This window comes from Podarcis erhardii, assembly GCF_964252035.2.
Source record: "Podarcis erhardii genome assembly, chromosome: 3".
In the NCBI taxonomy this organism is placed as follows: Eukaryota; Metazoa; Chordata; class Lepidosauria; order Squamata; family Lacertidae; genus Podarcis; species Podarcis erhardii.
Genome location: NC_138507.1, coordinates 75,149,076 through 75,163,784, shown reverse-complemented (window position 1 = coordinate 75,163,784; position 14,709 = coordinate 75,149,076). Strand labels below are relative to the sequence as shown.

At 41.1% G+C, this 14,709-nt stretch overlaps 1 protein-coding gene across 4 annotated transcripts in view; it reads right to left on the bottom strand.

Moving 5' to 3' along the window:
• The window catches only part of FAM120B (family with sequence similarity 120 member B), a 37,861-nt gene that overhangs the window by 12,814 nt on the left and 10,338 nt on the right, over positions 1-14,709 (bottom strand). For all 4 annotated transcript variants that reach the window (XR_014154961.1, XM_081855845.1, XM_081855843.1 and 1 more), the window contains exons 5-6: positions 13,573-13,745; positions 12,030-12,122 (exon numbers count right to left, since the gene is read on the bottom strand). Coding sequence is in view for 3 of the 4 variants with exons in the window: in XM_081855845.1 (XP_081711971.1) it covers positions 12,030-12,122; positions 13,573-13,745 (266 nt within the window). In the remaining variant the exon portion in view is untranslated. The remainder of the gene's footprint in view (positions 1-12,029; positions 12,123-13,572; positions 13,746-14,709) is intronic.

Genomic DNA, 14,709 nt, shown 5'->3' with positions numbered 1-14,709 from the left:
AGAAGAAGAGGAGGAGGAGGAGGAGCACTCATCTTTTCAAACATAGTTGCGTGTCTACAGAGCAGTTTGGTGGAAAATGTAGAAGGTGTTTAAGACTGTTATGCATGAGCTATGTGTAGATTAGGTTATTTTCAATGACTTTAAATGGTAATCTTAAACCTGTTAAACATGTCTTTAAAAGAAAGTGCAGTAGATGCTTTAATTAAATGACTGATAGCTACAGCCAGATTGTTGTATGGATGTTAGTGTTTGTTAAGTAAAAAACTGAAGGGCAACTTGGCTTATTCCCAAATCAAGTATGAACCTCGTTGGTGTGAACAGTGGCACATATCCACCTACCTCTGCCTGCAATGCAGTAAATGTTGACAAGGATTATGCCAATAAAGGCTGAATGAATGCTGACAAGGATAAATGTAAGAGTCAGTAAATATAAGATGTCAGTCAGATAAATCAATCCATGCAAATGAGCAGATCACATGATGGTAGAATGAACATTATAGAAGTGACCCTCCAGCTTGAATATCTAAGATTTCAGAACTGTGAGCATTACTAATGTCAGGCTGGTATGGTTGACAGGGTGACTTGGGCTAGTTCACCGTCTCTCAGCTTAACCTATTTTGTACGATTCTCGGGGGGGGGGGGGGCACATGCCATCTTGTGCACCTTGGAACAAGGATAGGATATACCCAAAAGACTAAAGCTTAAGCTAAGTCCTTCCTGCTTAGTCAAGGCAGCAGCAAACACAATGCAGTTGAAAAGGAGGGTCTTACCAACTAAGATATCTGTTGAAAGGACAAAACAAGAATAACCAGTTCTTAAATGTCCCTGATGCTTCACACAGTAAATATTTAACAGTAAACAGAACAGCAGTTTGGGGTTTATATATGCTCGGAAAAGTTTGTTTACTGTGCTTCATTGGCTGATTTGTGTAAAGTGATACTTTGGTTGAACAAAACTGATATTTACTGTAAGCCAAGGCTCTGGAGTGAACCTAAACAAAGATTTCAATATCGCTTTACATTTTTGTGTCCCATGAAAAGACCCTGAAAATCAAAAACACAGCAAAAGACTCACAACAAACAGAGCCTTGTTTATTAATCAAAACCCAAATCAGTTAAATTCACTTCTAAAGCTCAAAGGGATTCATTTTGGGGCACCCCCCACAGAGCGGTTTCCTGCACTCCTGTTTTAACACTGAGTAGTAAGTGCACTGCAGAGAAGTGCAAGGAAAAAGGATGGATGGATTGTGCCACCTGCCGTGTGGACCAGCTGATGACCAGCACAAGCGGAAAACATCCTTCTCACGTACACTGTGAGAATTAGATATGCAAAACCACAATGGCTATGCTCAGCTGCCGCAGACGGAGGGAGCAATGCTTCCAAATACCAGTTTCTGGAAACTTTGGGAGGGGAGAGTGCTCTTCTGCTCATTATCTGCTCCCTGGTTTCCCACAAACATCTGGTTGGCCGTTGTGAAAGCAGGATGCTAGAGTAGATGGGCGACTGGCCTGATCTAGCAGGCTCTTTTCATGCTGTTATGGGCCATTCCCTTATATACACATACCCCACAGGCTAAGAGAGGTTGAGGCTAAGAGGCTGGGCTGTGTGGACAAGGAATCCCCGGTTGAAATCTCACCTCTGCTATGAGCTTTTACTAAGTGGCCTCAAGAAAGCCGCACACCCCTATCTGAAATACGGGACTGAAAATGCTGACCTGGCTTTTTGCAGCGCATACTGAAACGAAATGCTCTGAAAATGTCTAGAGTGCTAGACAGCTGCTATTATTGCTGTTGCAAAGGGTGAAATCCTGCAAAGTCTGATTTTTGAAACTCAAAAAAAGCCATCTATTACCAAATTCGACTTCTGAGAAGACACACCTCTCCTACCAAACATGCATGCTGTTTACACTGATTGGATATGTACATAATTTGCGTTTGAGTATGCACACTCAAGTACAAACAGGTAGCATGAAAAGTGGTTTTCAGACTATGTGGCCTACATACATATATCTATGTCTATACCTATATCTAACATTACAGTTTTCATAATGTCACAATGAATATACATTGTAAAGTGGTTTTATTATAAACTGAAGGAGGCAGGCGGGTGTTTGCTGGTAGAGTATGATTGGTTAAAGTTAACGTATTAGTTACAAAATGATCAGCCCTGCAAGGAAAAGTACAAGCAGAATCTTTTCCATGTAAAACTTCTCTGGGTCTAAAATGAAAGAGAACACCTATCCACATCACTTTAGATATCTATAAAACACTAATGCAAACTCTCAAAAATACCTTGAGCAAGTTGACCATCTGCTCAGGTGCAGCACACCTAGAAGGGTTACCCAATAAAGGAAATAATATTTTACACTTAACAATACCTTGCTCTTGATGGATGTGGTACTGTGTTTCCTGACAAACAAAGCATTAAAAAGAACAGGCATATATAATGCAGCATAAATCAAATTAAACAAGATAAGAACTAAGGCTAACAAGAAAGCAAATAATTGCAGTGTTGCAGATCTTGTTCCAAATACACCTTGAACTTTAGCTTTATTTTAGTGGCAGTACCTCTGCAAGGCCCTTTATTTCATACATGTGATTAGTTCCTAATAGCTATCACAATAAAGCTCTTCAGAGTGTCACAGTTTTCTTTTACTTTGTATAGAGTCTATGAATGTACTACAGATGCTTTCTGTGTAAATGTTTTCAAATCAGGCTAGAAGGTATGGGCTATGCAGGAAGTCCTTATACAGTGGTCTCGCCATTAAACCATTCATATGCAGCCATTCATGCAATACGCTTATGGATAGATTTAGGGCCAGGCGACCACCTGGGATATTGGGTGACAGGAAGGCCAGGCGCAGTCTATCTACTCAACAAGTCATTCAGCAGCTGAAACAATACAGAAAATTTATATGGCATGAACAAATACAGTTTTACAGGTTCTAGCTTGCATTTTCATTGACTTATACGATGTAGATAGTGGATCCGAGTTGTGAAATGGGCTAGAAACACAATAAGAAATAAGGTATTTAAGTGGAGGGGGAAATCTGGGTGTGGTCCTTGCCTGGGGCACCATTTGTTTTGAGACCAGTCTTGTCCATAGCACCTTAATTGAATGTCTGTTTGGGCCTGCTTTATGTTGTTGGCAAGTTTGTGCGGCGCGACAGCAACCTGAACCATAACTTTCAAAGTGTCCATACGGGTCGCTCCTTCACTTTTGTTAATTTCACAAAGCTAAAATTAGAACTAAAAAGATACAATCTGCAAGTATGTGAGAAGGGGGAGTTTGTGAGCAATATCTTATCTTCACTGCAATATACTCTGCATTGGTGACCCTTTAAGTCACCGCACTCTAGTAAGTGAATTATGCAGTACTGGGGGACACTAAAATGTATTGCCATTTGCTGGGGGTTGAGAAGCCACAGTTAAATAATTTTCTCAAATTAATTGTAGCAGATAGAGAGACAGAAACAAGCCACAAAAGATGTGAGCTCCCACTGCTCTGCTCTTCAGCACTAAAAATAAGAGCTTCTGCTGGTAATATACAGTCAAGGCAGATGAGTGGAGGTTAAAGTCACCAGGTTAAAGTCACCACAGAGATTCCTAAAGCCAAAGCTTGACTTACTGGGACCACATGACTGTGTGGGCTTCCAGGGAAGAGCTTTTGGCAGCTTTACTCCTCTCTGGTCCTTTTTGCTGCCAGGCTGAGCCAGGCCAAGGTGACTGTCCAAACTGGGGACTTGTGGCTATGCTCCCTTGTCCCTAATCATGAGCTTGCACAGTCTCCCTAAGCAAAGGTTTGGCTTAACGTGTCATGCAAAGCAGGCCTGTGTGACATTTTTGTAGGGCTGCAAGCTTTAATTGGTTTAACCAATAGATCAATGAACTAAATCTGGAACTGAACAAAATTAATCAGTGAAGGGAAATTTTAATCGCTTGTGGTGGGAGTTAAGTGCGCACTAGTTTACTTTTGTGAAACAGTTTGGTTCTGGGATATTACAGCAACAGGGAATAAAGGTTAATATTTTAAAGATGGGATTTATTTTTAAAAGGGGACTAGATTTTGTTTATGAAACTGTAATATGTTATTTTAAAAGCAGAAAGAACTCAAAATTCTTGAATCAGTTCTCAACACGGCTTTTTCTTCTTTTGGGCACAGGGACTAGCTATCTGAATTCTCTGACACATCACAGACAAGTGTCTAGCTCAAGCTAAGCATGTCCTGGAAAAAGTATTATGCACCTCTGCAGTGCATCTCAGATCACTACAACTTGGTGGGTTCTTCATGTTAGTCAATATCTCAGCAAGTCACTGGGAGCATGAAACTTAGCTTTCATATGAAGAAGAAGAGTTTGGATTTGATATCCCGCTTTATCACTACCCTATGGAGTCTCAAAGCGGCTAACATTCTCCTTTCCCTTTCTCCCCCACAACAAACACTCTGTGAGGTGAGTGGGCTGAGAGACTTCAGAGAAGTGTGACTGGTCCAAGGTCACCCAACAGCTGCATGTGGAGGAGCAGGGAAGCGAACCCGGTTCACCAGATTATGAGACTACTGCTCTTAACCACTACACCACACTGGTTTTCATAGTCCTCTAATGGAATTGGGACACGGGTGGCGCTGTGGTCTAAACCACAGAGCCTAGGGCTTGCTGATCAGAAGGTCGGCGGTTCGAATCCCCACGACGGGGTGAGTTCCCGTTGCTTGGTCCCTGCTCCTGCCAACCTAGCAGTTTGAAAGCAAGTCAAAGTGCAAGTAGATAAATAGGTACTGCTCTGGCGGGAAGGTAAACGGCAGTTCTGTTCGCTGCTCTGGTTTGCCAGAAGCAGCTTAGTCATGCTGGCCACATGACCTGGAAGCTGTACACCAGCTTCCTCGGCCAGTAAAGCGAGATGAGCGCTGCAACCCCAGAGTCGTCCATGACTAAACCTATTCATAATGGAAAGGCTTATTGTCCCCACTCATATATGTCTCATCCTAGAATAGTGCTGAAGATCCAGCTTGCATCCTTGAACTACTTGCACACAACAAAAACTAAGTATGGAACTTCATAGATGCAGGGATCAATTCCATTTTTGTCCCCAAACACGCAAATAGAGTCTACAGTGCCCCCTTTGTCAAAGTTAGGCAGAATGCTTTGAAAACACAATCACCAAAGGGCTATGGGATAGCTTTACAGCTTTCAGTACCATCAGGGATTATCTCACTATACACTTCGGTATGGAAACTGTAGCACACATAGCACAAATGCTGACTTGCTAGTATGGATGCGGTGCACAAATAGTTTCTACACTGCTTTCTTGTAAATAATATTTGAGTGAGCATGCTCTGTGTTCGTAGTGTGGTCCTTAGTACTAGCAAAGTGACCTTAGTACTAGCAAAGTGAGCTTTCTACACATCAGCCATGAGCTTCAAATTCAGCTCTTTCCACAAAACATAACAGCCTCTTCAAGCCTTCAGCGCCTTTGCCTCACCCTCACCCTCAGATGCCTGCCTGTCCAATGAGATCATCATCTAAGGCCCTCTTGCAGGTATCATCAGAAGAAAGGTGGATGACAACTGAGGAGTGGGCCTTCCCATTGATGGCACCCCGTTTATAAAATCCTCTCCCCAGGAAGGGTCCTATGCCATCCACTTGACTGCCTTTACCATGCCAGCCAAAAGCCTTCTTATTTTCCCAGACCTTTGACTGGGAAAATGATTCTATTGTGTTTTTCAATTTCCTTGTTTTATTTGTTGGGTTCTACTGTGAAAGCCACCCAAAGAGTATGTACACTCAGTGCTGGAGGAGAAAAAAAAAATTAAATGGATTGTGCCCCATATATTGTTCATTCTTTTTCAAGTTTACTACTGGCCTTCCACCTGAACCCCTAGGCAGATGAACATGCATTCCATCAGTAACAAAGTATGGACAAGCAGGTGCAGACAGGAGTGGGGGAGCGACCAGAGCAGTTGAGAAGCAGGTGCCAGTGCCATGGCATCCTTACTGCAGGCTCCTTTCCCCCACCCCACCCGCTGCCATCCTACACCCAAGCCTAGGCAGCACCTGCCACTTAAGAGTGCAGGTCACCTCTTAAACAGGACATGGCTTAGCTCTGTTAACCAGGTAAACACATCTTCCCTCTTCATACGATCTTTTTAAGATTAACCTGAAGAAAGAATGCTTTTCAGAATTTCTTCAACCTAGCCATTACATACCAATCACAACAGAAGTTAGGATAATATTTAACAGGGAATGTTAACTCTCCTGCAGTTGCTTGTTTCCTCCATCGGGGCTTTGTAGGGCAGCCTTCTGAAGCTCTCACCACTGGATTTGGCAAGGAGTAAGCCTGAAATGGGCTCCACTCATTTGAATCACTGTGCAATCCAACAGGTAATTGTTCCAAGTCCCACTGAGCCAAATGGGACTCATTCTCGGAGTTTACACTCACTCATCTGGAAGTGAGCTATGCTGAACTCAATGGGACTTGTTTATCAATGAAGAAGAAGAAGAAGAAGAAGAAGAGTTTGGATTTGATATCCCACCTTTCACTCCCCTTCAGGAGTCTCAAAGCGGCTAACATTCTCCTTTCCCTTCCTCCCCCACAACAAACACTCTGTGAAGTGAGTGGGGCTGAGAGACTTCAGAGAAGTGTGACTGGCCCAAGGTTACCCAGCAGCTGCATGTGGAGGAGCGGACACGCGAACCCGGTTCCCCAGATTACGAGACTACCGCTCTTAACCACTACACCACACTGGAAGTGCAGAGGACTGCACAGTAAATTGCCTACAGTTGCACACCCAACTTACCTTCCTAATCATAATGACTACAGTTGTAATTTGCTAATAATTTGTTCAGAATGATCCCTTCTCTCTTTTTAAGGCAAAATAAATAAAACATAGGCTAGGACCTGAAAGGGATTCTTTCAGTGTGCTTAGGTTTAATACATATAGTCTGGTTTATTTAAAACAGCAATTCTTGTGTCACACCTGCTTCTGAAGCTTCTCTGGATTTTGAAAGTGTTTTGTTATACAGCAAGCAAGGAATAGGAAGGGAGGGTGCTGTTTGAAAAAAACTGCTAGTGTGCTCTTTCCTATGGTGGCTAACCAGATGCTATGGGAAGCCCATAAGCAGACAAGAAGGCAATTGCCATCTTTCACAGTTGTTCCCAGTGACAGGTGAGGTTGTCTCTGATTCTGGATGTAGCATTCAAGCTACATCCATGACTAGTAGCCACTGATAACCTTATCCTCTATGAATTTGTCTAATTTCCTTTTGAAGCCACCTAAGTTGGTGATGATTATTTTATGGAAGCAAATGTCAGTTAGCTAATCACTGTGTGAAGAACTGCTTCTTTTTGTCTATGCTGAATCTCCCACCGTTCAGTTTCATTCTCTGGTTTCAGAATCGTGAGGAAGAAAATATTACCTCCATGCACTTGTTACACCACTCTTTAGATCAAGAGCATGATATTTAAAAATACTGCTGCTGTATTTGATTCTGTATTCACAGGGTTATTTTTGACAACTAGGACCATTCTGAATAGTGCCTTATTAAAGCACGCCTAAGCCTTAGTAAAATCAAGAAGGAATTGTGCACAGAGAACTGCTTCAGTCTCATAAATTTCCAAGGGTGTCAACCATTTTTTATGGTTTAGGTTCACACTGCAAAACTTATTTAAAACCCCGAAGAGTTCCATTTGAAGCTAGTGATCATTTTATGAGATACATTTATAAGTTTACTGCTTTGCTTTTCCTGAACCCATTTCGACTTCCTTTTTTTATTTTTATTTTTACAAACGTGATAAAGCTTGCGTGTATTTTCATGGGGAGAACAACCATTTTGACATTTACTATCAATAACGCAGCAGATTCAACAGCTTGGAATTGCTCAAATCAAAAGCACTACATTGACCAATGTTGATGGGTGTCATTTGACTCATTTGCAGCAACAATTCTGTACATGCCTGTTTAGTAAAGGAACAATTGATTAGATTTATGTGTTCCATGGCAGGTTTGTGGCATGACATAGGGACACATTTCTTCTTGGGGATATTTATGCCCCCTTTTTAATGTTTGCACTTACCATCATAACAACAGACAGTGCTTTTTTCCAGGGGTACTCAAGCGCACACAGTACTGGCACCTCTTGTTGTTTAAAAGTGAGGCACTTACTATAACAACTTCATGGTGAGTACTGGGGCCTATTTTTCGGTGGGTGGGTGGGGAAGCACTGACAACAGATTATATCCATCAAAACCCATTGTAAAGTTACAAACGGCATTAAGGCTGATTCATGAATGACTCTGTACAATCCAGTAGCACATGAGGAAGATATTGCCAATTTTCCGAGTAAGATGGTGACCATTTTGAAACAGCCCACCATCACCAACCCACAGCTTTTGTGGGTGTGACAACATGTCGATTCTGAACCACAGGAGAAACATCTTCAAGAATAACCATACCCCAACACTGTACCACAAATTTCTCACCAAAAAATGCTCCCCTACTATCAGAAGTAAGTCCTGTTGATTGCAACCTAAGACAGAACAAAAGATTAACTGAGTTCTGGTACATCTAGACCTGGCTATTCTCTTTCTTTCTTTTTCTAGCTTACTAGCAAGACAAAAGCAGAGCTAAAATAAATCCTATGATCTGCAATACATTCTGACTTTTCTTTTTAATTGTAATAAAAACTTGAAAAGAGAGAAGGGGAGAACAAATAAATTTATCATAAACAGAAAAAGATTGTGAATACTTTTATGTTATTTTAATACAAGTTAGTAATTTATATGGAATTTATTGAGCTACTTGCTACATAAATATTCATTTCTCTTCTATTATTATTTATTAAATTTGAATACTTATCCATAAAATACATTATGCAATAAAAATAGACAATATCTTGTTTAGTTCCTTGCACTGAAAAAATAAAATTTTAAAATTGTATTTCCAGCAGGGATATGATAAGCCTTGCATATGGACATCTTTGGGGGCCATCAGAACATTGATACAAGAATATCCTAAAATTGGTATTTTTTTGGCCTAGAAGTTCCCACAGAAGCATGTGTGTGCACACACACAAACAAACAAAATAGTAAGCACCAAAGTGAGATTGTTCACATAATATTCTGCTCTAAGTGAGACAAGACATCAAACACTCATACAGCTAGAGAAAGTCATTCAGATAAACGTTGCTTCAGATCCGTCCACAAATCTATTTAAAAGTGCTCATAAACACATCTATAAAATATGTCAGCATTTCATGTTCGTGGTCCATTTGCTTTATGTCTTTTATGACATAAGGCTATGAAGCCAGGCCCTTCAAGATTCTGAAACAGAAAATCCTGTGCTCGTGTGTGATATTTTTCCACAAAGAGAAATATTTTCCCTTAGCTAGCAGCTATGCTGGTTTAATTATAGTGTTTGCTTTCTCTCCTACATGATGCAGATGTAATGCAAATTCTGCAGGGCATAAAAATAGTTTGATGAATGCAGAAGACGTAAATGCCAAAAAACCAAAATTCTGTTTCTTTAGCTGGGGGGAACAAGGCAGGTACCAACAAGACACAGAAGGCAGGCGGAGCATGCATGGAATTCCAGTGTAAATACACCAGCCAACAATGGGAAATGGCACAGACACACGACCTGCATGTGGCTCATTTACCTTTTTATCAAGAGAGGGAGTATTTAAAATAGCCCTGTGTGTCTCTTCAAAGCAAACTTAAATTCCACAAGTTGAGGCTGTTCGGTAAAGAACCCCACCCATGTTTAAAACTTCCTTCCCCTGTATGCAGCATAGGCCTGCAGCTGCTAGAGAGGCAGGGATAAAAACCACAGCTTGTTTACCATAAAACAAAGCCACGTGCCCTGGGTAAAATTTTAAATAACTATGGCACAAACTGCTTGAATGACAAGCAACATCATATTCTATGCACATTCCTTGCAAATAAGTTGTTTCGTCTTTTTTAACAGGAAGCTGATTTTCCATTTAAGTTTATACAACCCATATATTAAGTATCGCAATGCTGATTCAGGAGTAGTCTATGGTCACTTGACTAGAAGTCTCTTGCTGCTTCCTTTATACATCAAGCTGCTTATTGAAAAAAGGAAGGTCCTGTCATTATTTACAGAGAGGGGAGTGGCAGGGGGCTTTCCACCTGATTAGTGGAATGTGTAACACTCTGTAGTTGGAAGCAGAATTGCTATTCCTAAACTAAGGAGGGTGAGGGAAGAGCTTGTGACTCTCCTTCAAACTATGTCAATTCACTGAGAACTATAGAGATACATTCCAAAATCCATATTATCTATAACTTTTATTGGGCTAATCAAAACGTCACAAAATAGCATGCAAGCTCCTGGAATCTTTCTTACGGGTCAACATGGGTAACTTTTCTTTTTATGGAGATACAGGCTTCGTGGCTAAATTAAGAACTGAGTGTTCAAATCCAAGCCTGTACTCTCTCTACAGGGTTGTCCTTCTTTTCCTCCTTTGAACACTAAAGGCAAAGGCTTCAATGTAATTTCATTATTTATTCTTAATATTTTTATACCCGCTTTCTGTAAACCCACCAGGGCAGTATGAAACAGGTCAAAAACAATAAAAATAGCCTAAGAACATGGAACCAACAATAAAGCTGCCTTTGAAACATTACAAGTAGTTACACTATTAAAAATTAAATTAAAAAGTTGTGCCATTTCAAATTGCAGAGCAGGGAAAGATTCTTGCTCCGAGGGGAATGGAGCCTGAAAAACAATCAGGAACCACTAACCAGTGCTGAACTTTCAGTATCAGAGTACTATGTTCCTGATACTGTGCAGCCTAACCATCTGAAGCTTCTGAACGATCTCCAAGGGCAGCCCTGTATAGAACACACTAAAGTAGTCTAAATGTGATAGGTCTAAGGAATGAATGTAACCCAGGAATCCAGGGATAGCACAGGATAAAGAAGCACCCCTGAGCTAGGAAGCTGATCTTTCAGGGCAAGTGCAATCGTTCCCAGAACAAGTTGAATCCCAATTCCAAAGTCAGACTTTCTACTAACCAACGGTATGCCCAGCTTGTCTGGATTAAATCTCAGCTTGTTCATTCTCTTCCAGCTCACTAAGAGATCTACGCAGGTTTCAAGGATACCAGCTACTTCTTTGGCCATAGATGGCAAGGAGCTTTGTACTGTTTTATTGTTGTTAGCCGCCCTGAGCCCGGCTTCAGCTGGGGAGGGCGGGATATAAATAAAATTTATTATTATTATTATTAAAGTGGAATATCATCAGCGAATTGATGACAAGTTAATCCAAAACTCCCAAGTGGTTTTGTATAGCTATTAAATAACACTGGAAGCAAGGCAGAACCCTGAGAGAAACTGCATGCCAAGGACTGCAGTCCCATAACAGAACCATTTTATTACAGGCCCCAAGGCCCAATCCAGCTAGGAGATCCAGAAAATTACTATGGTAGATGGCATCAAAAGCCACCAAGAGGTCCAGGAGAACTAAGAGGGATGCACTCCCTCCCATCCAATTCCCATTTTAGGTTATCAGCCAAGGTGACCAAAGCAGTCTCAATCCCATGTTCCAGTGATATGGTCTAGATAATCAGCATCATTTAGATCACTATACCATCGTTAAGAGGCTTATGAGGAGCTAGGCAAGCCAGGAAAATGAAGGGATCTGAATATTCCATGGCATCTCTAATTTGACTGCAAGCAGAAGGAGGCAGCGTCAAGCTGATGGGGGGGGGGGAGCGCTTGAATGAGATCATGGCTGAGCAGACGAAAGGCAATTATTTTGGGGTGGCAATAAAGAGAAAAACTGAAGGTTTAAATGTGGCAGGTCACATCAAATCTTTGGAATAGGGGCTTGGGCTTGAATCCTTGTCTATGTAACGAAAGAGTGCAAATAAACTAAGATAACTGAATGGCACCCTGCCCCTTAAATCTAATCTCCTCAATACCATTGAGTGAGAGTAAAGGTCAAAGAGAAAGCGATGTGCTGCTCATCTAGGGGTTACCACTGGTATTGCATTAGTAAATGAGTCATGTCTGTACCTGCAAGTTTGCAAGCTGAGCAGCCGACTTCCCCTCGAGGCAGAGAGTTTGAGCTAGAAATGCGTTCAAGTCTTCCAAGGAGAGGCTGTCAACCTAGGGGGGAAATCTTAGCTCAGAGCTATGTAAAAAGTACATACTTTCCCCCATTACCTAAATTCCTTGCTACAGGAATGCCAGTCTTGCACCATGGCCTTATTCAGCTGTAGTTCTTTGAAACACCATTTGCAATTTGCTTTCGCAACTTCAGCTCCTCTGCCCTACTTCCACCAACTTCACCACCCTGCGCTCAAGGATCAGTTTAAAGGTTCCCTCTCTCCCATCTTCTTTGATGATTTTATAATGAACCACAGAGACATTCACACTTCCCATTGGCCTTCCGTAATGCTGAGCCTTTTCTCCTATTCCTACATTTGAGAAAAGACAGGATTTGCACTTACGTTGGGAAAACTTCCTTGGGTGCAATTAACAAACCACTTGCTGTGTCTTTACCAATTATAAAGCATGGAATCATAGAAGCATTGAACTGTAGAGTTGGAAAGGGCCCATAGGGTCATCTAGTCCAACCCCCTGCAAAGCAGGAATCACAGCTAAATCACCTCTTACAGGCTTTAAGGGGGTTTCTGAGTTTGACTTGAAGCTTTTTTTGTGGTTTCTGGGAATTCGCAGACAGATGGCATGCTTATGCTATAATAATTTGCTTCAAGCATTTTAGGTGCAATCCATCAAATATTACTTTTGAACAACTGTACAACTACTATACAAAGGACTGCTTCTTTGCTCTGTTAATCAGTACAGTTATTTCATGCAATGCCGCACTGAAGCTTGAGGGTAAAGGGGTTTACCTTTTTCTTAATAACTTCCTTAATGTTTTGATTAAATTAATAGAAACATGGATAGAAAGCCGATGAAATTTAAGCAATCGGATCTGAATGAGAGGGACAAAGGAAGGAACAAAAGCTCATGTGACAGCAATTTCCTTTAGTTGCCTCTTTGCTGCAGGCTACGGGGATTTATACTGTTGGGAAACTGCTTTGATGGATATCTGTGTCTATTTTAAAGTTAGTTTTGAATTATTACTATAAAAACGACTTCTAAAGGCGAGTCAGGCCTTGTACGTAAGGACCCACCCTGAAAGATGGGAAGAATCAAGTGCCTCTGAGCATGTAAAGGGTACATTCTTTCCCCATTGAGTTATTACACACAGAGAGCCATCAGTGATTAAAGAAAAGGATTTCCAGATAACAAAGTGTGCCTCCATTCGGAGAGCTCCTCCCATCTCTTTTCCTAGGAATTAAGTAGTGCTGTGCTGGACTTTCCCAGGAAAAATGGCCGAGAGCTTAAAAGCTCTTTTCGCACCATGTCCACTTGGGGTTTCAAGCTTCATCCCACCTCTGAGCTTTCCCCTCCCCAGCCTGCAACCAATCATATATGGTTGAAATTGCGTAGGTTAAATGTCCATCACGAGGATACCGTGTTGGCTACCCCTTCACTAATCTGTATAGATCTACTACAAGGAAAGTCACAAAAGTAGGATTTTCTTTACTTGTAGGAAGAGGTACAGTAACAAGCAGCAGACAACAGCAACAGAATCTTCCAGAGCCTGGATCTCCTCTGCTATTTCTTGCAGTTGAAAGCATGCCAGAAATGTCCAATGGCGTAGCTTTTCAGTCTCGGGTCCACTGCTCAGCCACAGGGATCTCAAACTAGGAGTGCCACCTAGAAAAGAAAGCCACTATTTAAACACTGTAGAAGAAAGCTGTTACTAAGTTTTAACAAGAATTACTCACCTTCTCGAGATTATTAATATAATTAGTTAAATGCCTTTATCCAAAGATCATAGCCTGGTTTACAATATAAAAACACAAAAATACGCACCATAAATAACAAACAAAAACAATGCCCCCCTCAGCTATAATGCAAATATTAATGACTTATACCTAGAATCAAGATTTACGACAAAGATAAAAGATATTGCCACTCTGACCGCAACAGCTGCCCTGGATCTCTATAAGATTTCATAGAGGGGGAAATTGCATCTTACAGTTGTACAGGATTACAGGGCTGAAAAATCTGTGCTATTTATACAATGGATTTGTTTGCACACGTGAAAAACTTCGCTCAGCTGCAAGTTTAACAAAGATGTATGTTTAGCAACGATGATATGATCCTTTCACTTTCCTTTTCTTGAAAATGTTAGGCTCCTACAGCCCAAGAACCAAACAGTGTGCAAGCACTCCCAAAAGGACCCATTTAAATGTCTCCCCTCCCAGCATGTCACCTCTGTGTTTGGTGTGCTGCTATTATTCTGACCATGCTGCAACCTGGAAGGCCTGTCTCTTGAAATGAAAACTCATTTGTGCCTCATGTTAACAGTGAAGGACAGCAGGGTTTATTATTTTATTCCCTGGCAAGAATGAAAGCATGCCAAGTCATAATGCATCCATGAACATATAAAGATGTATGCATTGCTTCTAGATTCCTTTTTACACCACTTGTCTTATATCTTATTGCCAGTGACCAAAAACTTGATTGCTATTACATTACTTTTCCTCAACTATCAAAGTGAGTTATATAAAGTATGAAATACAAATACATTGTTTAGAAAGCTGTATTTAGATAAATTCCTGCCATAAAACTATTTGCCCAGCCTTTCAGATAGACAAAGATGTCAGTTTTAAGA